The following is a 22065-nucleotide window of genomic DNA, read 5'->3' as shown; positions in this document are numbered from 1 at the left end:
AGACTGGACACGCCCATCAATGCACTATCCTTTAATGTCTAAGTGTGACCTTGACCTTTGAGCTACGGACCTGGGTCTTGCATGCGACACGTCGTCTTACTGTGGTACACATTCATGCCAAGTTATTTGAAAATCCATCCATCGATGACAAAGATATGGACCGGACACGAAAATTGCGGACAGACTGACAGACCGACAGACGGTTCAAAAACTATATGCCTCCCTTCGGGGGCATAAAAAACATTTTGATTTCAAGGAATTTTCATAAAAAATTAGCCTGATAACCTTTAACACCATACATTTCAATTAATATACAGTACCTACTAGTTACATGTTGTGAAGGTGAGACCCCATTAGGTAACATGTTTATTGTATTGTACCTAGATTAGAGTAATTAGGGGCACACTTCAGTTTACAGTGCAGTGTAATCCAATTATCACACCTCAGTAAGTTTTTAATCCAATCACCACCCTATTGATGGAGTTCAAGTATGCCTTTAAACAATAAATTAAATGATAGATAAATTTGATAATCTGTTTAAGAATAATTGTAATTGATGTTATTTTTGAATAATTTTATATTTGAAATTAGTTTAATATTGAAATATCATTTTTATGAAAATACATTGAAAAATTGATAAACGTGAAACAAAATGTTATTATAATAAGTGTTAGACTTTAATTGCTCAAATCTTATTAGTGAAATTTTACATTCCACAAAATATATATATTCATTTACATTAATAAATCAACAAACACATCCTTGATATTCTATCTATTCTGACTGCAATAACTACAATACTATTATACAAATGTACTTAGTAAATCTTATAAAATCATTTTGCATATATTTATCATTGACATTTTTTAATGCAACAAAACATGTTATAATGTACAATTATATAAACACTGCTTTGTGTGATAAAATATGTCCTTGGGTTGTGCAACAACTCTAATAATATTTATAGCTTAGTGGAAAATAATTGCATTTATTCCAACATCTTATCAAACATAGCCAAATATGTGTAATTCCGACAAACATCTCAAATGAATAAGTCAGATTCAATTTATTATGAGTAAACAGAACATTAATTAGACAATGCAGTCCAGATACACAAATGAATTTACAAAATACAATATCAGTTTGACTCAGTTAGATATTAATATAACCATGGTAATATAGAGATATAGAGCTAACATTTTACACTTACCTGACTGACATGTTCTATGAGTCCATCTTTATCTAATTATAATTACTTGCAAATTAGCCCACTTACATAAAATTGAAATCAATGATTTCTTTGATTCAAAGTCATTCTATATTTTAATACAGCATTTATACTTACCATTATATCATTATTGCCTTTTTACATATTCTTTGATGTGTCTTGTGATGTCAAAATCTTCAAATAATGTGATTAAAATTGTATTATTTTCTGATGTCTGTTCCTTTTAAAACACTAAAATAATGTTAAATATTTGAGCCAGAATATCTGTCAATATTCAACAAAAACTGTAAAAGCTATCTATAAATACTGCACATTGACATATAACATGTAAATTTTTCACTTAAACCAAGCAAATCAAAAAAAAAAAAAAAATAGGGGTCAGAGTGTCACTATGAAAAAATTGAAAATAGGGGACAAAGTGTCAAGGGGTCAAGGTGTCATCTTATTTTATTAGGGGTCAAAATGTCAAGGGGTCAAAACGTCTTGCTACCCGACATACACATTTCTGTTTATTTACGATAAGAGTTACCATAATTTATGTAAATGAAACTACAATTTTATACCTTAAATACTTCTGATTTCCAACGAAAACCCTTTATTGCCATGGTAAATTAATTATTTTCTCAAGTTTACGTAATATTTGTGTGTGTTTTTGCCCTCTGATATTGTTGAGAGAGTGGTGTCCCTTTCCAACTCTTTCATTTTTTCGTCGTTGTCGGAAAGGACAACACTAAATGTGAAGAAAGTTGAACTTGTAAACAAAGAAAACAATGTTATTATTGTACGAAATTATTTGTCCTTATACTGTGTCATATTTATATCTTTTGTAGAAATTGTGTTTTCATAGAATCTTTATAACAAATGTACCTCATTTCGGATGTAAGTAATTTTCGGACATGTATCTGTATCGGTACGTAGGACCACTTCTGGTATATATTCTACGGGGAGGAGGCTAGAAGAACCTGTCCCCCCTCCCAATCCGCCCCTGCCAACCTTCAGCCAATATATTTTCGCCTTTTAAATTAAACTGAGCACATGTCTCGATCATACAACAATTTCTGTTACCATTTCAATATGTTTAAAAAATCTCCCATATACTATCAATGCTTAGAAAAACTAAAGACAACTTACTTCGAGTGTATTCAACACAAAATAGCTTGTCCAAGGAATAGGAGAATAGATCTCAGCTTGATGTTGCGCAGTCAAATTTACTACACAGAGCCGGGACACAGACAATATCGTTAGGAGTTAAAATAAAAATACTCGCTCACGACATCACTTACTGCAGCGATGGCCGAGAGAGTTATATACAGACGCTGGTTCTGTGAGCTTATTTTTGGGCACGGCCACGGGTTTGCTCCGCGCTATGGGCAATCTTTTTTTTCTTTTTTTAAACATTTTTATTTATCTTGAGAATATATTGTTAAAAAGAAAATGAAAATATATTATAACATACAAACAAGAGATATTTGATACATGTCTGTCTAAAATGTTAGATGTAGAAAAATTTGTATAAATAACTTTAAACAACTTCTTCTCGTGAACAACTTGATCTGTTGAACTTGGTCTGTAGCATCATTATAGCATTGTCTCGCAAACTTGTTCAAATGAAGGCTCTTGTGCCCTTTTAGGGGCCACTAGAGTTTGAAATAGAAAATCTTTTAAATTACTTTTTCTCGTGATCTTCGTCACACTTCAATTAAATGCAGCATCAGTGTCACACAAATGTTAAAGTTTGCGTACCACCCCAAATATTTTCAAAGTCCATTGAGATATTGCTTTGATATTTTGCATACTTGTTTACCATCATGACCCCAGTCTGTAAAAAGGAGGAGGCAACTCTATCAAGCATTTTGACTGAACTATGGCCCCTTTTCGACTTAGAATATGCTTATTGTAATGTTAAAAGTTTTACTCATTGCTTATATTATACTATCAAGCACTGAGAATAGTCGAGCGCACTGTCCACTGACAGCTCTTGTTAATGATCCCCCTTTAGTAAATATATACATTTGAACATTAGCTTGGTGAAAAGAAGTTTAGGAACTGCAGTATGCAAAAAACATAACTTTTGCATACATATTGAACACCGTAGTTCTTGATAACACTTTTCTCTAACTTATTGTTCACTATTTCTTCTTCTTGGGTACCCATGAAACATTTGCTGCAGCTAGCGGATGGACATGTCCAAAATAGTACTTGTTTAATCTTGCATTGCTTAAAAGTCATGTATGGTGTCCCTTTCATAAATTGAAATTGCTGTACATACACTGATAAAGTGAGTTAGGAATGGGCAGAAATCAAGTTAAAGGTAGTTTATCTGATTTTGGTCAAGTTTTGGATTTGTTGGAAATGTTAACATCTGATCATGTTCACTGAGCACTTAACACATTTTAGATTTCCTTTAATTTGATTTTCTTATCCTGATTACCCAAATAAGATAAATTGATTTTAGCAAAGTTATTTCCAGTATTTGATAAACATTACTTACCGAAGAATAATATAAATATAAGAATTTACATAATACATTTGTCAGAGTTTTGCATTGACAGTTACATATTATGAAATTCAAGTTTGAATAAACTTGTTATTACCTCCCTTTGCCTAATACAGTAATTGCAATTAAAAAAAACACAGTAAAACATATATCTTTGATTGGGATCTAACTCAGTATAGTGGGTCTTTTTGTTCCTTACATAAATCTCTAACAGAATGTAGGAAAAGGGAAAAATGTTGCTTAAACCTTTAAATGTGCATTATTATTTTTAACCATTTTCTGTTGCAGTATCAGTGAACAATGAATATGGCAGAAAGTACATTCACTTACATATGGCTGCAAATTGAGAAGCTGGATATTGAGTACTGGAAATGGGTGAGTAGATTTTTGAAATGGGTGGGTTGATTGGGGAAATGAGCAGGTTTAATGTGGAGATGGGAGAGTTGTTTGCAGACATGAATGAGTTTATCACAAAATAGTGAGTTGATGTTGGAAATGGGTGAGTATTCTATGGAAATGAGCATATTCTCTAGAATGTGAGTTAATTCAGAACATTATTGGGCTGAATGTGAAAATATTGACTATAGGAAAGGGTGAATTATTGTGGAGATGGGTGAATTGAGTTCAGAAATGGGTGAGCTGGTTTTTAAAATGGGCAAGTTGACAAAGAAAACAGACGAGATGGCTTTGGAAATGAGCTAGTTGAGTGGATCATCTAGTTAGAACACTTTTAGCAGATTGTTGGAAGTCAACAGCTATTTTACACAAAAAAAATCATGTTGACAAGGGATCTGATGTGTTGACTAAATTATTCTGTTAACACATAATCATTCATTTGAATATAGTTTGAGATACTACATTAGTGAGGTAGAATTATTGTTTTGCTAATAATTCACCAGGTAGAAAAATCGTTAGAAACAGTTGATATGCAGTCATATAGAACATGCTGTATGATTCATGTTTACATGTATAATGCCTCTAATACTTTCTATGAGAATATTAAACTGTATTTTCTAGTATTACATACATATCTCTGAAGTTGTTATATTTTAACATTACAGGTATACATGTAGACTAATAATATGTACATGTGCATTTGTACATTTAGATTTTGTTTGGAAATTGATTTATTCCATCTTACTTACAAAAAAAATGTTGTGATTTTGGAAAAATTATTAAAAACAAAGTTTGTTGAAACTTTTGATTTTAAAGGACATGCACTAGTTTTATGTATGTTACAGGCTTTTTCTAACTTTAAATTTCACTCCAGGTCTTTACCTATATAACAGTTAGATACATGTATATCCATTTCTGTAAGGCCTCCTTATGTTTGTTTCAGGTAGCATGGATGATATATCCAGTCATAATCTCGTTTCTGTTGCCATTGGTGATTCCAATATGTTTATATTGTTGTGCAATATTCCTGCATGTGTACCAGTATAGACGGAGGTTATGTGATGCGTATGCCCATGACTTCTGGGACGGCGCAAGAAAAACTGTTGCAGTGTTTTGGGAAGCCCAGGGGAGAATTTGGCATGGTATGTTTGCAAAATGTACTGAAGTTTCAAGTGCAAAAGCTATGACAAGTTTAGATTGGACCACATAAGGGAAATTTTGGCCTGAGATGTCTAGATTAAACTAAAACAGTTCCATTTTGATGTAGCTTTTTCATGAATTACTATTCATTTTTTGAAGCATAAGGATAATTTTCTTAAAGTCATGTTTTTAGAGGTACAGAACTGTTGTAAAATGTTGCTTAGTTGTCTAAATTTTGAAGTCATAATATGCTAGTGTAGAAAACTACTATTGTGTATGAGATACATTGTAAATTTTGATGTATAATAAAAAATTCTTAATGTGAACTAATGGGATTTACTTTGAGAAGTCTTGAAATCTTACTGACTGAGTTGCGAGAAAATTTGGAGATAATAACTTTATTAGTAAGAACTGAAATTTTATTTATTCCAAGGAGAAGTTCCCAAAATAAACTTCTAGATTCTTGAGTAATAACTGTTTATTTATAATACCACCTTAGTTGCACTCACAATGTATATAATTATGTAAACAGGTTAAATTAGTTATGAAGTAAATACTGTTATATATTAAATTTTAGGATATGAGATAGTCGGCTTAGATAAACTGCCAGATACAGGGCCGGCTATGGTTATATACTATCATGGTGCTCTTCCTATAGACTTCTACTATGTGATGGCCAAATGTCTGCTGGAGAAACAACGGCAGATACACGCAGTGGGAGACAACTTTCTGTTCAATATTCCAGGTAGTGATTCATAATGTAAAATGCTACATTGTATATCATAAAGAGTTAAAATGTTTAGGTAAGAAAACAGTGGGCAGACTATTGCCCAGGCAGGTTTTTATGAATGGCATGAATTTGGTTATGCATAAATAGCAAAATTAAACTTAAAAGACACTGGCCTGAACTTTAAACTGGTATCCTTGAGTATAGTCATAAAATTTTCAGAGCCGTCATTCAGCACCCAATCACTTCATGAAACTATACAATTAATACTCACAGTTCCATACCTTCAGTATACAAGTTATTGTTCAAATATTAAGAAAATCAGAAAATATGACGCTATTCTGTAATGGTAGTGTAATGTACATTACATATTGAATTTATAAAGCTCAGTAAGTTAAATACCAGTGTTAAAGTAAGTGCTGCATGATTTCTTTTCATTATTCAATGATAGGATCATATTTTGTATACTTTTTATGATGTTTGTTTTTCTCTATTTCATTAAATTAAAGGCTCATAATGCCTTTGTTTAAAATATGGCTACCACATTTTTCATTATTAACAAAAAATATAATAATTTCTTGTTAAATCCTATATATGAAAATTGTTTTCTATAATTTTTGACCAAGGTTTGAATATTGATGAATATAGTAGAAGGTTTTATTGAATCTGTGGGCTTTATTACCTCCCTTTGTAGCTCTAACTGTGTACAGTCGCATGTGTAGTGTTAAAAGTAACGCTTTTCTACCCATATAATTTTGCATAACATCTATTTGGACAGCTGTTTTATCAGTTTAATTTAAAGCTTTATGGAACTTTTAAGAATTGATTGCATATGACTATATGTACAATCTAGGGTTCCGTTTGATGTGTGACGTGTTCAATGTTAGTCCAGGAACTGTTCATAGCTGTGCTGATATTCTGAAACAAGGGCATATACTGGGTATCTCTCCTGGTAAGTTTAGTGCTAATGGATTATATCATCAAACTGTATATGCCTGATTGTACTTAAATGTACCTGTTCTGTGTTAGAATGTTTAAGGGTACAGACTTTGAATTACTTGCCCCTTGGCTGTGTAGGTTCAAGCCCTGGTTGGGTATTCATGTGAAGAAGTCATCCAGCTGGCTTGCAGAAAGTTGATGGTTCTACCAAGGTGCATGAATATGAATCAACTGTTACAACCTCTTAAATAGTACTCATCATATATCATGCTTTCTTAATTATACTCGTATAGTGATTAGGTAAATGTAAATTCTGAAAAAGCAGTTAGAATAGGCGTAAATGATTTAAAATATCCATTTTAAGTTATACACTTTATGTGGCTTTGAAATACAATCTAACAATTTTTAGCATTCTGTTTCCTCTGGCAAATTGACAGTTAAAAATATCTGAGATTGAGTGAGTACAAACTATCACTAAATATCAAAGTGTTTAATGCATACATGGCATTGCATACTGTTACATACAGGGTATGTTTTTATATAGACAGAGCATAAATTATTGACAAAGTCCCAGGTTACACACTGTCACTGGACAGCTCATTTTATATATGAATGTATCATATTGCTCACTGCTGATTTAGGTGGTGTACGTGAGGCACTATTTGGAGATGAGTATTACAGAGTGATGTGGGGTAACAGATCGGGATTTGCTAAAGTTGCTCTCCAGACTAACACTGTGAGGACATATAGCCTTGTTGTTATTGCTGTTAAAAATTTCAAAACTTTCAAATGTATTCAGTTTTATTCTTGTTAGCTTGCTGTGTCGAAATTTCAGCAAGCTATTGCTATATGGTAACGTCTGCATCAGATGTAGATGCTACTTGTGAAAATATTGCATCTTGTTCACTGTATGAAAAATATGTCTGTTTTGCATTATAACAAACAAATGTATTCTGTAATCTAAGATTACCAAAATTTTATGTTGAAATTCTATTCTATTTTGTCAGATTATCCATTAAATTTACAAGGTAAATAAACATTTTAACTGTTATTCTTATGTTTCAGCCTATATTTCCAATGTTCACAATGAATATCAGAGAGTCTTTCAGAACTCCAGGCTGGGGGAGAAGTATGTAAAATATCTTTTATTTGGCCGCGTTTTGCATTTGAGTATTTTGCAATTGAGTACACTTTCTTTGTCAAAGGAACTTACAAACAAAACTACAATTGAAATGAAGTATCTCAAACACTCTTTTCTTGAAACTCTGGCTATCTTGAAGAAATAATTATGTCCCTTAAAATTCCTTCTTCATGTGCTTACATTGTAAGTGTGATTGTATGTCTTTAAACTTCAGTTGCCTCAAAGTAAATTTGAACTTCCATCTGTCAAATTCCTATGTATTTACATCTTGATGTGTTGATGCAAAATTTTTTTCCTAGTATAAACTATTGATTATGTATTGCAAATATTGAAAATATGTTATATGAGGTTACAGCTTCACATTTAGTGAAAAAGCCGCTTGCAAAAAATATCATTTTTAAGTGGCATTTTGGTTATCTCGAAATAAGATGCTTAGGTCCTTTAGATTTTGAGGTACAGAGTTTCAGCTGAATCTTCAATTGACTGTATACAAAGTTTAACAATTAATTTTTTGAACTTGGACTTACTTGGTGGCTTCGTCACGATGAAAAAACTAGAACTTGTAAAAGATTATAAAGACTGTAGAAGAATTCTGCCCTTATCTAGATACAGACCAGCTATCTTTGGGTTACAACTCAAGATAATCTATTACAAGTAGTACCATGCAACATTCATAGAGCAAACACAACTGGAAAAACTGACATGTTTATTGTACAGATCCTGTAGCTATGGAGAAGTTGATTTACTTTATATTAACATTTGTTATGAGGTATTTGCCTGTTAAAGGTGTTATTTACAGACTGAGGTTAATCTGTAGTTTAAAAATAATGTTCTGGCATAACACAATTATTGTGTTCAGAGTAATTTTCTTAGATAATATGCAGTCCTTCCAGACAAAGAACTGATCCCTGCAAAGCCATTTTGAAATCATTTTAGAATGTCATTAGTGTGTTTAACACTGAATGAGTCTTTATAACTGTAGGTTCATTGAGGTGGCTCTATGAAAAGTGTCGACTTCCTATTGTTCCAATCTATGGAAATTTTCCTGTAAAAATGACGTAAGTTTCTACTGTTATTATCAGGCCCTGTGTTCACAAAACATTTTTCGGTCTCAGCTGAGTTTGAGTTTGAATTTTTAATATCAATTTTTTCTAAAACTTCAAGGTTAAATTCCAGCTGAAACTGACCATCATTACTGAATAGTCACTTGAATGTAGATATTAACTTAAAATTCAGTTTTAATCATGCTATTTTGATATAAATGACAAAAAAAGTTTCATTATCAAACTCAGCTGAGACTGAAAATATTTTGTGAACATAAAGCAAGAAGTTCAGATTCATTTCTCATTTTAATGTTTTTGCAGGTAGAGTTTAGATAAACATGATAAATGTGACATGACTTAACAAATAAATTTTGGTTATATGTGTTATTTGCCTGTAGCTTACAAGATGTATTTATGGTGTTCTTAAAAACATTACCAGTGCATTAATACTTTTCAAGAAAGTTTAAGAAATAAGGTCACTTCATACTGCATGGTCAAAGTTATGGACTTTGACAGACTTCTAAGGGGCCTTATTTGAGGATTGGTTAAGATCACTGACCTACTGTTGGATCTGTTTTTCCTGTAACAAGGTTTTATCTTGGTACTAAGACAATGCCGTTCATATTATACATCATTCTAAGGAAAAGGGTGGTAGTAGGTACTATTAAGCTCACCTGAGCACATTTTGGAAAAAAGAGTACACTGAATATGACTGAAATATAGGTAAAATATTCCTTATTTCAGCAAGTAACATTTGAAGAGTTTCTATGAATGTTTACTGAATGAAAATGCAAATGAAAATACAAAGATATGCTTTGTTTGCTAGAAGATTTGATGTTTTTGTTCTCTCACCACCACCACTACCATTTTATGGATGAGTGTATTGCTGTTTTACAGAACATATCTGGGACCACCAATATTTCCTACTGAAGATATGAAAGCTGAAGAATTAGCTGAAAAGGTTGTACTTTAATTTATTTGTTTTATTAGCTCACCTGTCACATAGTGACAAGGTGAGCTTTTGTGATCACCCTTCGTCCGTCGTGTGTGCGTCCGTCCGTCAACAATTTCTTGTCTGCACGATAGTGGTTTCATTTATGATTTTATTTTAACCAAACTTGCACACAACTTGTATCACCATAAGATCACGGTTCCTTTCTTGAACTGGCCAGATCCCATTATGGGTTCCAGAGTTATGGCCCCTGAAAGGGCCAAAATTAGCTATTTTGACCTTGTCTGCATAATAGCAGCTTTATTTATGATTTGATTTTTAACAAACTTGCACACAACTTGTATCACCATAAGATCTTAGTTCCTTTCTTGAACTGGCCAGATTCTGTTATGGGTTCCAGAGTTATGGCCCCTGAAAGGGCCAAAATTAGCTATTTTGACCTTGTCTGCACAATAGCAGCTTCATTTATGATTTTATTTTAACCAAACTTGCACACAACTTGTATCACCATAAGATCTCGGTTCCTTTCTTGAACTGGAGAGATTCCATTATGGTTTCCAGAGTGATGGCCCCTGAAAGGACCAGAATTAGCTATTTTGACCTTGTCTGCACAATAGCAGCTTCATTTATGATTTGAATTTAATCAAACTTGCACAAAACCTGTGTCACCATAAGATCTCAGTTCCTTTCTTGAACCGGCCAGATCCCGTAATGGGTTCCAGAGTTATGGCCCCTGAAAGGGCCAAAATTAAGCTATTTTGACCTTGTCTGCACAATAGCAGCTTCATTTATGATTTGATTTTAACCAAAGTTGCACACAACTTGTATCACCACAAGATCTTACTTCCTTTCTTCAACTGGCCAGATTTCATCATGGGTTCCAGAGTTATGGCCCCTTGAAGGTCCAGAATTGGCTATTTTGGCTTTTGCAGCCATATAGAGACTTCATTTATGATTTTATTTGATACAAACTTCCAAAATACCTTCAACAACAAGAAATCTTGGATTCCATGACAAATCAGATCCAATCATAGGTTCCAGAGTTGTTTTATATCTGATTACCTCCCCTGATTGTAATCAAAATGGATTTATATCAGTAAGTACTTACAGGACTTATTTGAAATTTCATTATTGTTATTAATTGGACTGAGATAATCAGGGTAGATAACTATGGACTGATTTTATGTCAAATTACCTCCCTTTATTTCAAATTAAAATTGTTATATCTCCATAACTAATGAAGATACTGATCTGAAATTTCATTTATGTCAACAGATTTATTTGGCAGATCCTTCTTTTGTCCACTTACAATATTTATTTTTTAGCTCACCTGAGCACGAAGTGCTCAAAGGTGAGCTTTAGTGATCACCCTGTGTCCGGCGTCCGTCATCGTCCGTCGTCCGTCCGTCCGTCCGTCGTCAACAATTTGACTGTTAACACTCTAGAGGTCACATTTTTGGCCCAATCTTAATGAAACTTAGTCAGAATGTTACTCTCGATAAAATCTTGGACGAGTTCGATATTGGCTCATCTGGGGTCAAAAACTAGGTCACCAGGTCAAATCAAAGGAAAAGCTTGTTAACACTCTAGAGGTCACATTTTTGGCCCAGTCTTAATGAAACTTGGTCAGAATGTTACCCTCAGTAAAATCTTGGACGAGTTTGATATTGGGTCATCTGGGATCAAAAACTAGGTCATCAGGTCAAATCAAAGGAAAAGCTTGTTAACACTCTAGAGGTCATATTTTTGGCCCAATCTTAATGAAACTTGGTCAGAATGTTACCCTCAATTAAATCTTGGACGAATTCGATATTGGGTCATCTGGGGTCAAAAACTAGGTCACCAGGTCAAATCAAAGGAAAAGCTTGTTAACACTCTAGAGGTCACAATTTTAGCTCAATCTTAATGAAACTTGACCAGAATGTTAATCTTGATGATCTTAAGGTCCAGTTTGAATCTGGGTCATGTAGGATCAAAAACTAGGTCACCAGGTCAAATCAAAGGAAAAGCTAGTTTACACTGTAGAGGCCACATTTATGACCATATCATAATGAAACTTGGTCAGAATGTTAATCTTGATGATCTTAAGGTCAAGTGTAAATCTGGGTCAGGTGGGTCAAAAACTAGGTCACTAGGTCAGATCAAAGGAAAAGCTTGTTAACACTGTAGAGGCCATATTTATGACTGTATCTTCATGAAACTTTATCAGAATGTTAAACTTGATGATCTTTAGGGCAGGTTTGAATCTGGGTCATGTCCGGTCAAAAACTAGGTCATGGGGTCAAATCAAAGGAAAAGCTAGTTAACACTTTAGAGGCTACATTTATGACCGTATCTTAATGAAACTTTGTCAGAATGTTAATCTTGATGATCTTTAGGTCAAGTTTAAATCTGGGTCAGTTGGGGTCAAAAACTAGGTCACTAGGTCATATCAAAGGAAAACCTTGTTAACACTCTAGAGGCCACATTTATGACTGTATATTCATGAAACTTAGTCAGAATGTTAAACTTGATGATCTTTAGGTCAAGTTCGAATCTGGGTCATGTCGGGTCAAAAACTAGGTCACAGGGTCAAATCAAAGGAATGGCTAGTTAACACTTTAGAGGCCACATTTATGACCATATCTTAATGAAACTTGGTCAGAATGTTAATCTTAATGATCTTTAGGTCTGTAGGTCAGGTGAGCGATACAGGGCCTTCATGGCCCTCTTGTTTTAATTACTTCCCTTTTACGTTACTATAAATAGCTTATTTTTAGTAACTTTTTTTATTAATGGCCGTAGGGAAAACACGAGACCAGTTTTCTGTGGTACAACATGGATGGTACCTCCAATTTTTAGGTGTATTTTAACATATCTATACCTTGTAAGATTTTTTTTTCTTTTTGGTTAAATTTCTTCGCTTTGTTGTTCCTGTCCTTTGGACTTAGATATTTCTTCTGAGGACCTTCTTGTCCTCAAGTGCAATGATAACAGGTGAGCGATATAGGGCCATCATGGCCCTCTTGTATAGTTTTTATTTAGTTTAATATGCTATCTTATTTTAGCTAAGATATGGTGTAGGCTTTAGGCTAATTTGAATTTTATCAGTAAGCTTCCAAGAAAACCTGTACAGGTGTCATATAAGAGGGTATGGTCATGACCTTAATTGGGCTAAATGCCACTTTTCCTCAATCAATTTTAAATTTTGTAAAAAGGTTTACCTTGCCTTTTGTTCCTTGATTATGTACATGAATAGCTTGTTCTTTGTAAGTAATTGACAACTTCTCCACATGATTACTTTTTGGAGAACAAACTGACTTTAGATACATTTTATTCTGTGAGATCATCATAATGAATATGCACCTTGCCCAGGGATCATACTTGCCACCTCTTGTGCATAATCATGTGCCCTGACTAAGCTATAGGGACTGAAAGATGAAAAGACTACAATAATGTGGCTATAGTTAAGACAGTGGGCCTGTAATGACACTCTAAATTTTCCATGTGGTTGCATATTCACATCAGGCAATTCGTCATTCCTCAGACGTAAATTTAGCTTAAAGCGCACATGACTTTCTGTGATAAATGGAGTATGCCTAAATTGCATAGAGAGAATATGTAATTTGCCATTTATCATTGCTGGTCCATTACCTTAATCCTTACCCTGCTAAATTTCTATGATGAACTTGTCCATCTTTCAGTTCAGACAGTACCATTAACTGTTAAAAGGGGTGCATACCAAAAAGTTATTGACTGAATTGCAAACAGTGCAGATTATGATCAGACTGCACAGATGTGCAGGCTGATGGCTGATCATGATCTGCACTTGTCGCTAAGGCAGAATCGATAGTGTTCAGCATAAGGGTTAAAACTTGATAACACATGGTGATTGGAATTTTAGACAAGTTTGAATTATTAAAGTTAAATTTTTGAGTTTTTTTCCCTTAAAAAATAATTCTATTGCCAGTCTGTCAATAGCTGTAGCTACATGGAGTCAGGCTAGGGATAGTACAAAGAAGTTATTTTATTAATAATAGTCATTGTAGATACACTCCTATGAATATGTCACTAGCTATTTTGAAATATGTTATTTTCACAGTAAGTTTTTCTCATGCCCTGTTACTCACTTTATAGGGTACATGAGTGAAATTACGTATTGAATTTATTTAAAGAGTTGAATAAAATGTGGGGCTGTTTTGTCTATGTTAGCTTTTTTTCTAAAAAAATGAATTATTTGGCTTGCAAACGACAATGTTAATTGGGCCAATGTCTTCTTTACTTTTAATGATGTGAACTTCAAAATATTCTTACTCTAAACAAGCTAAAGTAACATAAAAAATAATGCATGGTCTAATTTCACTCCTGCGACATCAGACATGTGATAAAGTAATATATGTTTAATGTACATTGCTAGGTAAAGCTTGGATTAGAAGACTTGATCAAGAAACATCAGAAAGTTCCAGGAAATGTCCTGAGAGCGCTGTCAGAAAGAGTTCTCTGGAAAGAGAAAGTCAGTTAGAACACACTGATTTGTCAGGTTATAAGATTCTCTTCAAACTGGAAGTTGGTAGCACATACACTATGAACTTGTCTCACATTGAGTAATTTCCTGACCATTTGATGTGGGATTTTGAGATAAGTTATTTTATTACCATGATGCTTTGAACCTGTAAATATTAGGTCTTTTAGTACATTGTAGGCCATTCAGCTTGTTGTTAGGAATTGATACATTACTGTTACATGTTACATTTTGAGATACAAAAAGTGCTAGTGTGTTTGAGTAGTTTTCTTCTCAAGTTAAAGAAGGTGAATATGAGGATACATATTTATCTTCTTTTTGGAAGTTTATAGTATTTATATTATTTTTTATTTTGTGCAGATAAAAGCAGACTTGTTACATTTTTTCCACTTTCATATATAAATGATATGACATAATAGAATATTTAGAGTTTTTTAGCTCGACTATTCAAAGAAAAGGGGAGCTATCCTACTCTGCCCGGCATCGGCATGAGCGTTAGCGTCACGAAAATGTAAAAGTTTGCGTACCACCCCAAATATTTTCAACGTCCATTGAGATATTGCTTTCATATTTTGCATACATGTTTACCATCATGACCCCATTTTGTAAACAGGAGCAGACAACTCTATCAAGCATTTTGACTGAATTATGGCCCCTTTTCGACTTAGAATATTCTTATTGTAATGTTAAAGTTTGCGTACCACCCCAAATATTATCAAAGTCCATTGAGATATTGCTTTCATATTTTGCATACTTGTTTACCATCATGACCCCATTCTGTAAACAGGAGCAGACAACTCTATCAAGCATATTGAATTATGGCCCCTTTTCGACTTAGAATATGCTTATTGTAATGTTAAAGTTTTACTCATAGCTTATGTTATACTATCAAGCACTGAGAATAGTCGAGCACGCTGTCAACTGACAGCTCTTGTTTCTTTTTCTTATTTTTTTTTTTTTTGTTTTTTTTTTTAAAAATTGGAATAGGAATGGTGAAAAAGAACATAAATTACAAGCAACAAATAAACATTTTTTTTTTTTTTTTTCATTTTAATATGAGGCTTTACATTTCCATCTTTTTGGCATAATATTATAACTATAATTATGGTAGTATCATCACCAAGTTTTTGCGCTATTAACAAACCTGAATTGGAACAAAAAATATTTATCCTCCTGTATGTGAATAATTAGTCAATGGTTGGCATTAAACCATGAAAGGTGTTGTACTCTTTTTTTAGTGTGAAAGGTACAATTTTATGCCCCAATCATAAATTTTGAAAAAACTTTGCACAAATGACCAACAAAACAAGATGGTGTGTATCCTTCAAGACAGGAACCCCTAGCTCAAAGCTTAAGGTAACTCTTAGAGGTCAAAGTTTTATGACAATGTGTCATGTACGAGTTCCAGACCACTGTTTAAAGGATAAGGTCACATTTAAAGGTCTTATATTTAGGGTATTTTTTCTTGTTAGATCTTTGTTCACTGTTACAAAGTTACATGTCTCATGCAAGACTTGGAGCACTAGCTCTAAAGTCAAGGTGTTACTAAGGGTTCATAAAGGAATGCCACATATGCATGAAAATGGTAGACTGAATTGTGGAGGTATGATGAAATAGGGACCAGCTTTAATCTGCTCTTTGATGTATGTCTTAAACTCAATGTTGTTATATTTTCTGGTCCTTTGGGAACATGGAGTACATTCATTTTTACAATAATAGAATTCTGCTTAGGCTGGTGCTAGTGGGGGTGAGGGATGATGTACATTTCATTTTTCTCTCATGAACAGACTGAATCAATCCAGGTCTGCTATTATGTTACTTGTTTGCGTTCTATGCTTCCAAAGGATCTTTTCACAAACTTTATTATTTATTAATATCATTTTGTTGTTCTTAGAATCTTTTGTTTCTGAAAAACACCATGTTCATTGGTAAAATTATTTTCTAAAATCATTTTTAAGGATACATCTTTTCATACTTACTGTTGTTAAAAAATCATCAATTTTGTCTACTTGTTGTAAAGTTTATGAGTAGATTTGATTGCTGCAGTCAACTTCAGCTGTAGTAAATCATTAATATTTGCAGAGAACTATTTTTCATGGATTTCATAGTTGCAGTTAAATTGATCCTTGAGAACAAATAAAATTTCCATTCATTTTTTCTTCAAGAGTTGAAATCCATGAATTTAAGTCCCAACAAATTAGCCATTTTAATAAAATCCTCAAGATTTCATGTCCATTATAAAAATTAAATTTCACAGTATTGCAATACTGTTGATAAAGGTTAAATTTCATCTGTTGCAATACCTTTGCTGTTTGATACTTGTAACATAGTTTGTTCCATTTTCTTTATAATGACAATAAAATCACATGGAGCAAACTTTTTGGTATCTTTGTCTGGATCTATTTTTCCACCCTGGGACCATTAATAAATGTATATGACAAAAAGTTGTGAATCATGGAGTTTTTGATGTGATATATATTTGTTATTAACACTGTTTTTTGTTGAAATAATTTTTGAGGTGAGAAACGGGCCTCTTTTGGCAGCTATATGATTGACAGTTTTTATGTTTCAATATAACATGTGTTTTGTTTTACTAACTTACTGTGGAGTTTTCATTTAAAGAGTTTAAGTTTGGCCGATTGGGCTGCAGTTTTCATTTTAGAAAATCCACAGAAATAACTTACTAGTCATAAAAAAAGCGATTTTATGTTGCAATACTTAAGTGTAGATCCATGTTTGTTGTAGTGAACTAAATTACATGTTGTAAATGTTAAGCAGTCAGATTTTATTTTCATGAAATAGCTAGAAATGATCAACACAAGGAAATTTCAGAAAGCAATTCAGTCTTGGTGCTATGTGTAATATATTGTTATTGTAGAATACATAATGTGTATTTAGTCATTACGGTTACCTTGTTTTTTGCCATATTGGAACAAATAATTGTACAGCGGACACTGTGCCTCTTGTTTTCATTTGTAATTTAAAAAACAGAGTTTATTTACATGTGTTCAAAGTTAGGCTGTGTTATGGCTTAACTGTTAAGGTCTCTGACTTTGAATCACATGCCCTCACAGATGTGGATTTGAGCCTCATTCCGGGCATTGAATTCTTCATACGAGGAAGCCATCCAGCTGGCCGGTTGATGGTTCTACCAGGGTTCCCTCCTTTGAAGAAATAATGAACATAGGGGCACCTGGGGTCTTCCTCCACTGTCAAAGCTGGAAAGTCGCCTTGTGACCTATAAATTTGTTAGTGCGATGTTAAACCCAACAAAAACAAACTAAAATCAAACCGTCTAGGAGCTTATTAAGTAAAGAAGAAAGAAAACATGTTCATTAAAAATGAGATCTCATTTTGGCTGCTTCAAGATTTAGGATGATGTCATTCTTATGACCATTTCAGATCTGTTTTGTACTTCAGGTCTTTCGTCTTATTGCTTAGGCAGTAACCTGCATAGGGACTTACAATTAAGGATCATATATTTGTTCACCAAATATTTACAAAATTTACTCAATTATATATGTATCGTTGTCAGGACAATATTGTTGAAAAAAAGCAACACCCTTCTTAATTACATTGTAGGCCCTAATAATATACATGTATAATACCTTGTTATGGACCAGATAATGTTACACTGAATTAAGATGGGATGGAAATCCAAATGGTATTTTATTTATCCATGTATTGATTATATGGTAGGCCGATTATTATATACAGATGCAGAATTTTGGAATACCAGTATGCTGATGATTTGTCATGAAGCTTGCAAACAACTACAAATTACTTTAAACTGTGCATTTTCTGTCTTCTACTTTATATTTTTGCGCAATATGCTTTACATATTAAGCAGACTTACCATGTATGTCCCCTTGCATTCTTAGATTTTTAGAACAGTGTGAAATTGATCTCTGTCTTGTTATTCCTAGTGCTACTATACATGTTCAAATCAGTGACAGCCCTAGTTGTAGATACAAAGTTAGTACAAATCTTAAAGATTTATGACAACTTTTTAGCATGTCTGTTCGAAGTTCACCTGTTAACATTGGCGTCTTGACTTGGTTAAGTTTTTGTGTGTAAGCTAGTACATATATCTCAGTAATCACTAGTGGGAATTAATTGAAACTTCACACACTTGTTCACTGTGATGGTCTGACTTGCATATCACAGGTTCCATAGATCTATTCAGCATTTTTTACATAGTTATGTCTTTTTTGATGTATCAATGTTTATGTAATCAGGTCTCTCAGTAACCACTGGTTGAAAGGATAGAAACTTCACACACTTGTTCACTGTGATGATATGACAGGTTTTATAGCTCTATTTTGCTGTTTAGCAATTTTTGGTTAAGTTTTTACACATAATCTGGTATCTCGGTTCCAACTACTTTGAATTGATTGAAAATTTGCTCGCTTGTTTACTGTGATGACCTGATATGCACTGTACAGGTTTCATAACTCTGGTTAGCTTTATAAGAAAGTTGTGCCTCTTTTATGACTGGTGTTCTTGCATATATATTTTTAGTAACAAGACTTAAATAGTCAAGCTTTGCTGTCCACCAACATCTCTTGTTATTTATTAAGTTTGCTTTTAGACGAAATGGTGCACCATGTCTTACAGTAGTAAGTATTTCTCCTGTTATAGTCGTACAGTGTTGTATTAACCACTTAAACCATTTGATGCTAGACTCTAGACTTGGGCACTGATTTTCCTGTGTCATAATGTTTACACTTATGTAGGCTCTTGTAATTATTACTGTTAGATTTTGCTAATGAAATACATTGAAATTTATATTTACATCAATTCAGGAAGAATATGTTTTATAGCTGTTTTCTTTTTTCCAGATATGTTACTGTTCACCTCTATAAAAGGCTTAGTTTAGGTGATACTTTAATACTACAAACATTTGTATTATAATTGTCTCTGCCTTTTTGAAAGACAAAAAAAGTGACATAAAAATGGGCTGCTTATGTCTGTCTTTCCATCTTTTTTTCCATCTGTCCTTATTTCTGTCACCCTTTGTGTCTGATCTGTTTGTCAGTAGGTTCATCACACCTTGTGTCTGGTCCATAAATATGCCATCCAACAAGAGATATTATCTGGAACAAATATTCCCCATAATAAGAAAATATTACTTGTACAAAAGCCAGCTCTCAGTTCCAAAGTTAAGGTCACACTTGGAGATCAAAGGTTAACAGGGTCTGTTTCATGTCTGGTCCATAACTCTCCCATTCATGTAGGACTTCAGTATACCTACCGGTAGGCACAACGTAGTGAGACAAGGTGTCACCTGCAAGATCCAGACCACTGCCTTAAAGATGAAGGTCACACTTAGAAGTCAAAGATGAAGGTCATTTTTCTTAGCCAGTCAGTAACTTTGCCATACATGGGTAGATATTGAAATAACTAGGCACAAGTTATCACCATAATTAAACTATATGCTACATGCAGTACCCCTATTTATATTTGTAAATATGGCATTCACAGGTAGCATTAGAATGATTGTTTGCTGCAGATGAGGTATGCTATGCAGCTTACATCTGCTTGAACTTTCACTGCAGTGTACTAGTAGTTTCAGTAGTACCATATAAAGAAAAACATTTCATTTGTGTACACAAACACATACACTTTAAATACAGATATTAAAGGACAAGGAAAGCCTGACAATAAGTTGTATTCATATGAAAGTCACCCCCATGCCTTTCATAACGCTGAAAGGTTTTTAGCTCGACTATTCAAAGAATAGTCTAGCTATTCTACTCACCCTGGCGTCGGCGTCGGCGTCACACCTTGGTTAAGTTTTTGCTTGCAAGTACATACAGCTATCATTTAAAGGCATATATCTTTGAAACTTATTTATTCTTTTTCTAGGTCAATTACCAACCTCACTGGGTCAAGTTCCATAACTCTGACATGTATTTTGAGCAAATTATGCCCCCTTTTGGACTTAGAAAATTCTGGTTAAAGTTTTACATGCAAGTTACTATCTCCAAAACTAATGCAGATATTGAATTGAAACTTCACATGTGTCTTCGGGGTTATAAAACTAGTTGATAGCACCAAGTCCCATAACTCTGACCTTCATTTTGGCCAAATTATGCCCCCTTTTGGACTTAAAAAATTCTGGTTAAAGTTTTGCGTGCAAGTACATACAGCTATTACTAAAAGGCATATAGATTTGAAACTTATTTTTTCTTTTTCTAGATCAATTACCTACCTCACTAGGTCAAGTCCCATAACTCTGACATGTATTTTGGGCAAATTATGCCCCCTTTTGGACTTAGAAAATTCTGGTTAAAGTTTTGCGTGTAAGTTACATATAGCTATTACTAAAAGGCATATAGATTTGAAACTTATTTTTTCTTTTTCTAGATCAATTACCTACCTCACTGGGTCAAGTCCCATAACTCTGACATGTATTTTGTGCAAATTATGCCCCCTTTTGGACTTAGAAAATCCTGGTTAAAGTTTTACATGCAAGTTACTACCTCCAAAACTACTACAGATATTAAATTGAGACTTCACATGTGTCTTCGGGGTTATAAAACTAGTTGATAGAATCAAGTCCCATAACTCTGACATGTATTTTGAGCAAATTATGCCCCCTTTTGGACTTAGTAAATCCTGGTTAAAGTTTTGCATGCAAGTACATACAGCTATTACCAGCTTTGAAACTTACTTATTCTTTTTCTAGGTCAATTACCAACCTCACTGGGTCAAGTTCCATAACTCTTTACATGTATTTTGAGCAAATTATGCCCCCTTTTGGACTTAGAAAATTCTGGTTAAAGTTTTACATGCAAGTTACTACCCAAAACTAATGCAGATATTGAATTGAAACTTAACATGTTTCTTCGGGGTTATAAAACTAGTTGATAGCATCAAGTCCCATAACTCTGATATGCATTTTGTTCAAATTATGTCCCCGTTCAAACTTAAAACTCTTTTGATATTTAACATTTTGGGTAATAATTTCCTGCTTCTGTGACAATATTTCGAATAGTCGAGCTTGGCTGTCTTACGGACAGCTCTTGTTTAAAATCGGACCACTATTGAAAAAGATATGGCTGTTTGAAAATTAAAGGCGTATGCTAGAATTCCCTGTATATGAGATTGGCGAAAATTTTCCCAATAACAGAATTTCTTTAAACTTAGGATATTGAGGGACAATAATCTAAGAAACAAAAATATGCAATAAAAATCATAGGTCACCGGTATCGAAAAAGAGTTATCTGCCCTTGAAAACGCCATTTTTGGGGGAAATGCGGTTTTCAAGGGCAGATAACTCTTTTTCGATACCGGTGACCTATGATTTTTATTGCATTTTTTTGTTTCCTAGATGATTGTCCTTCAATATCTTAAGTTTGAAGAAATTCTGTTATTGGGAAAATTTTCGGACCAAATTCTAGCATACGTCCTTAAGAAAATTGTTGATCATGGAGGCAGCCATTTTGTGTGTTTATGACATCACTGCTGAATTCTTTAATTAGCAAATAACCTTTTA

The 22065-nt window shown here is 33.5% G+C and overlaps 1 protein-coding gene across 2 annotated transcripts; it reads left to right on the top strand.

Moving 5' to 3' along the window:
* Positions 1–1797: 1797 nt before the first annotated feature.
* On the top strand, positions 1798–21764 carry LOC123525134 (transmembrane protein 68-like). 2 transcript variants are annotated; one of them, XM_045303904.2, is made up of 10 exons: positions 1798–1982; positions 4014–4100; positions 5065–5263; positions 5839–6006; positions 6842–6940; positions 7569–7663; positions 7993–8056; positions 9051–9126; positions 10009–10072; positions 14460–21764. In XM_045303904.2, exons 2-10 carry the CDS (start codon positions 4026–4028, stop codon positions 14562–14564), a joined length of 945 nt encoding a protein of 314 aa, XP_045159839.2. In that variant the 5' UTR covers positions 1798–1982; positions 4014–4025; the 3' UTR covers positions 14565–21764. The 2 variants fall into 2 exon arrangements, with proteins under 2 accessions (XP_045159839.2, XP_045159841.2); XM_045303906.2 differs by having other exon boundaries at positions 1936–2009.
* The last annotated feature ends 301 nt before the right edge of the window (positions 21765–22065 follow it).

This window comes from Mercenaria mercenaria, chromosome 3 (assembly GCF_021730395.1).
Source record: "Mercenaria mercenaria strain notata chromosome 3, MADL_Memer_1, whole genome shotgun sequence".
NCBI classification, from domain to species: Eukaryota; Metazoa; Mollusca; class Bivalvia; order Venerida; family Veneridae; genus Mercenaria; species Mercenaria mercenaria.
Note: the sequence above shows the minus strand (reverse complement) of the source record. Positions and strands in the feature narration are given on the sequence as shown.